Here is a 5,127-nt window from a genome sequence, read left to right on the forward strand (position 1 = left end):
ACATAACGTGGGCATACACACCATGTAGCTAGATTTAACCATTCATACACCAAGTCAGTTCAAGGGGCTTCACATAAACTTTAAAAGCATCTTCAGACAATATAGCATGTGACATTTTCTCCTGCGCTGGTTGTCTGATAGAAACACTGTCACTTTCTGTGTGCAGGTAGTGAAAACAGAAAGTGATGTCAATCTCAGCCTGACCGTCACAGAGCAGCTGAGGCGAGCTAACGAGGGCCTTGGTGAGGCACAGTGAACACATCCACTCAAGCAACACAAACAGGGTGACATACTCTGTCAGCAGGAGCCAGACATGCGACACTCGTTTCCATCATTTATCTCTGACTTTACTGAATTAATTGCAGGAGTTTCATGTACTTCAGACAGAGCTGGTTAATATGGTTGAAATCATGACTAATTTGGCCTTTTCCACAGCAGACATTTGGACTTGTTATAGTAGAAAAGGCACATATATTTAGAAATGCCTTGACTGTATTCAGGTGTCCTAGTAAGCTCTAACACTGTGGCAGTGAGCCAGGATGTACAATAACAGGAGGCTGAAGGTGAAGCAGCTAAATGGACTTCAGCCATCGATAGGTCTGGTATTTATAACTGTGCTTTTTCTGCATGTCAAAATGTCTCCCATGAAAAATACCTATTGATAAACTCATATTCCGTTATTGATAAATGTTATGATAAGAGCTGACATTTACTAACATCGTTTGATAAGTCTGCTGAACAAATCTGATTTTGTTCAAATTCATAATTACACTGATTTAGATGTAGTTTTTAAGATTAAGCATTTAAAGTCATAATTTAATATTTAATACTAACACGAATCATACATAGTGCTGAAACTTCAGGGATTGTAACAACTTCAACGAAATATTGAATTTAATATTAATTCCTTTCCTAACTTGATCGTTTTTAGATCATTTTTATATGAGTTGAATGTGTTGTTGTTTGTCTTGACAAGGGCTCTTTTCTAAAAGAGAGGTTTAATCTCTGTAAGGTTCTCCTGGTAAAATAAAGGTTAAATTAAGTAGTAGTAATAAAAGTTTGTACAGTACATTACTCTTTCCAGAAACAAAGATTGGAGAAGATTTGATTTAATCAGAAACATGTTGTCTGATCACTCATTTACCAAATGCTAATTAATTATGTAAAAGTATTAACAAACCTACCTCTTCAATTTGGTAGAGCATCATGATCCTATGTTTTGGGGATGGAAGTATAATACTGCTATAGATTCAGTGATTTTTTAAAACCTATCTTTCTTTACATTTTGGCACTTTCTCAACATTATGCTAAATTAGATATTAGCAGTTGTTCTTTAAGGTGCAGCATCGATGTTCAGAGAAGTCAAACTGAATAAATTTGATGCAGAAGAAAAATTAAAAACATGTTGAATCTCAGGCAAGTTCTGTTTTAATAAGAAGTCTCTTTTTTCGCTGATTCCTAAGCAAATTTATAAACATTCATCTGCAATCTTTGGGGAGGGTAAACCCAACTGAATTTAATTAAACGTACATATGTGGATCATGCCTGTTAAGATTTGACTGAGTTAAGAGATTGACAATGAGCAGGATTTCTGACAGAACTTGCAACAATCAGCCAATGATGATTTTAAAGCCCATGATCTGGCTCCAGGAGCGGTGAGTCTCAGCCACTACTGTTGCATGTAACCACTGGCGGTGTTGGTGAATGGGTCACATCAGCTGCAGGCCAACAGCTGCTGGAAACCATTTGTTTGTTTTGTGCTTCAAACCTCTAATAATTTGCATAGAGCACCAATGTTTCTGTAGACATTGTACACTGTCATTTCTGACTGGCTTTGTTGTCACTGCTATTTCATTTTCCCTACTCTCTGCAGGCACTATGTTCCCTATGTCATCGCTAACAACTACTGTGAGTCCCACCTTACATTCCCATGTAGACTGTGCCTGAAATGTTTTGGTTTATGTCAACAGACTCCACTAATATTAACAATTTGCAAACGCAGATGGAAATACAATCACTGATAATCTGCTGAAGAACCTGCTCAGCTGACCTGCGTGGTCAGCCGCCATGTTGCCCTGGGACTTTATTTCTATGCAGTTAGCTCCAATGGCTACCTCAGTATTTTGTATTTGCTTTCCTTCCAGGAAAATGATTTGACTGATGATGATTTTGAGCACTGCCGGAAGCAAAACGATTGCCCTGATGACTGCAGTTTAATGAGAGTTTTAATTTCCCCAGATTTCTATAATGAAGGGAGTGATAGCAAAATTAGCAGTAGCTAAAGAGCCACTACACCCAATTTTAGGGAAAATCAAGCTACTTAAAAAAAGCTTTAACCCTGATTGTTGCTCTTTTCTTGTTCCACTCTCTCTGTGCAAAAGACACCACCTCTTCACTCTGGCAGCTGCTGGTTCAGAACTTTAACTGCCCAGAGCTCCTCCATGGCTCTTTGACATGACTACTGGCTGGAAAACCCTTCTTCTAACTTTGGCTAGGCGGCAGGCAGGGCTGATTTACAGACCGTACTTTGACAACACAGGGTGGAGGAGCTTGAATAACAACAAGAGGCTGGAGGCAGCAGAAGCTGCATTTCCTCTGTGGGAAGCTAACAAGTAGTACACCCCTGTGCTTCCCTTAACCGTCACCTGACATAACCTGTATTTTCCAGTGTGTTGGTCTCTGTTTAGAAGAGGGAGGGGCTGTGCTCCTCTCACACATACATAAACACAGCTGAGCAGAGGACGTGAAGGATCAGTGCGTAGCGCAACAATCAGCCAGTAACAGAGACTGTATGAGGAGTTTATCAAACAGGTGCTGCCCTGGTCCACTAACTGAAGTCTTCATTTGACCCCTAAACCAACAAGGTCCTCGTTTTACCTGTAAACCAGTGGGTTTGTTTCCACATGGTGCTTGTAATGCTTGAGGTGTGAAGACGCTGATATTTAACCAAGAATGAAAGACAGCTCTGACATGTACCCCGTCCCCCTTCATGTTCCTGGAACTTGATTTTAGTACTACCTCCTGAGGGGTGCTGAATTTTAGCTCCTGGAACACACCTCCAAAGTGGGTGGAGGGCAGTGGAAACAAATGCAGAACCTGTGACTCAGCTCATTTCAGTAAGTTCTTATGATGGAAAGACCCGTAGAGGGTCATGGAGGGAGATGGCATAGCTGAGAGACACCGCATCCTGTCCCATTATCACTGGTGTTATCAGGTATTGTGCAAAATCTTAATGTACCTTTAAGAATATTATTGAACCTTTCTTAATAAATTAAGCTTATAGGAATCCAGTGGGCTTGGCAGAGTAACACAGGGTAGGGAAGTCATAAAGTACTGAGACAGAGTTAAACTGTTTTCATAGGGGTTTTAAACAGTAAGAAAAATTGAAAATAATGGTCCAAAGTGTAGTTTACATCTGTCCAAAGTGTGGTTTACATCTGTGTTTTCACCTTTAGCCGTGAAGCAGCTGAGTGTCATCACGTCAGCCCTCAACTCTTTTTCTGTTTCCACCTGCATTCGCTTCATCCCCCGTGTCAACCACGTAGACTACATCTACATCCAGTCTCTGAGTGGGTAAGACTTTACGAAAGCAGCTAGGACTTAAGTGTCTCTTCAGAAGGCCTGTGATGTGGGACTTACTGTGTTGTCCAACATCTCTGCAGATGCTACTCCTATGTGGGTCGCCAGGGTAAAGCCCAGACGCTGTCTCTGAATAGTCGGAGCTGCATTCGTATTGGAATAGTGCAGCACGAGCTCCTCCACGCCCTGGGCTTCCACCATGAGCAGTCCCGCTCTGACAGGGACGATCACATTCAGATCCTGAAAGGAAACATCTTGACTAGTAAGCTGTGGGGACGAGGAGGCAGAGAATACAGTTACACACAGCTCACTGGTGGTGTTTTGGAAACATCAGTGAACTGGGAGGAAGTCTGGGAAAATTTCTGAAATAAAAAAAAAAAAAAATTAAAGACGACAGTTAGTCACATGAAGTGACTAAACTGGCCCATTACTCTTTACTGCTTCAGGTGACATTTTTATCATTAGCTTTTTTAAATGAATGTCAACAACAGATTTATGCATCACGATAAAAGCTCATGTCATAATTTAAATTCTTTATGATTTGATGCCACAAACACATGTTTTACTGTTATTGATGAGACTGTCTGAGAAAATCTAAAACTGGTTAACACAGGCGAGTGGCACTACAAGCCAGTTGGACCGGCCACTGCTTAACCTGAGCAAATGTATATACTGTATATACATATACTGAGCTTCCATGTGAATGCTCTCTCATTCTTTGGCAAGTTTAATTGTGTTTTATTGACTGTTTTGAAGAATCCTAGTTACTTTTGACACTGATGTACATTTTGATGAAATCATTGCTGTATTTATTTAAGTAAAGAATTCTTCTTCCACCTCTGAAGGTTTGCTATACAACTTTAAGAAGGTCAGCACTCTGAACCAGGGCACCCCGTATGACTATGACTCCGTTATGCACTACGGCAGGTCAGTACTTATAAAATCTACCAACTTAAATTCTCCATCTCTCTTATAGTTTGGTTGTGTGATACTGAGTGTCTGACATAAGATTAGTGATGCTAGTTCAAAATGATCAGTGACTCTGGTCGTCTCCTCCTTCCAGACTGGCTTTCTCTAAGGACAACGTGAGCCCGACCATGGAGGCTTATCCTGACGCCAATGTTACCTTTGGCCTGGCCAAGGAGATGAGCCAAAACGACATCCAACGTGTCAACCGGCTGTACTGCCTCAAGTAGTTACACTGAAGTTTCTCTGACTATATATTTCTGTCACTGTGGGCTCAGCATCATGCCACCCCATTACTCTTTCTGCTGGGTGGAGGCAGTGCCATGACTGATGTCTTTAAGCATCCATTTCACTTTACATTCTGCTAGTTTTCTCTTCCTAAACAAGGAAAGTCCTGATTTAGATGAGTGATTAATTTTCTTGTTTCTTGAAAAGGTGTTTGGAATCTCTTTTTCATTTTACTTTGATTAATAAATATTCATCTAAAACACAGCTGTTTGTTGGCTCATTATTTGAAAAGTCATTTCTCATGATATATGACACAGTCTCATATTACTCATAGTCATGATAGTTTCTTCAGCT

General features: G+C 40.5%; 1 protein-coding gene across 1 annotated transcript in view; it reads left to right on the forward strand.

The window, feature by feature from the left end:
• Positions 1-4,775, forward strand: part of LOC109956347 (high choriolytic enzyme 1-like) — a 9,671-nt gene extending 4,896 nt beyond the window's left edge. The window contains exons 2-6 of the mRNA XM_020593368.1: positions 1,874-1,908; positions 3,456-3,573; positions 3,663-3,841; positions 4,425-4,506; positions 4,643-4,775. Of these exons, the coding sequence (XP_020449024.1) occupies positions 1,874-1,908; positions 3,456-3,573; positions 3,663-3,841; positions 4,425-4,506; positions 4,643-4,775 (547 nt within the window). The remainder of the gene's footprint in view (positions 1-1,873; positions 1,909-3,455; positions 3,574-3,662; positions 3,842-4,424; positions 4,507-4,642) is intronic.
• Positions 4,776-5,127: the final 352 nt, after the last annotated feature.

The sequence above is a fragment of the Monopterus albus genome, unplaced genomic scaffold, assembly GCF_001952655.1.
Source record: "Monopterus albus unplaced genomic scaffold, M_albus_1.0 scaffold19.1, whole genome shotgun sequence".
NCBI classification, from domain to species: Eukaryota; Metazoa; Chordata; class Actinopteri; order Synbranchiformes; family Synbranchidae; genus Monopterus; species Monopterus albus.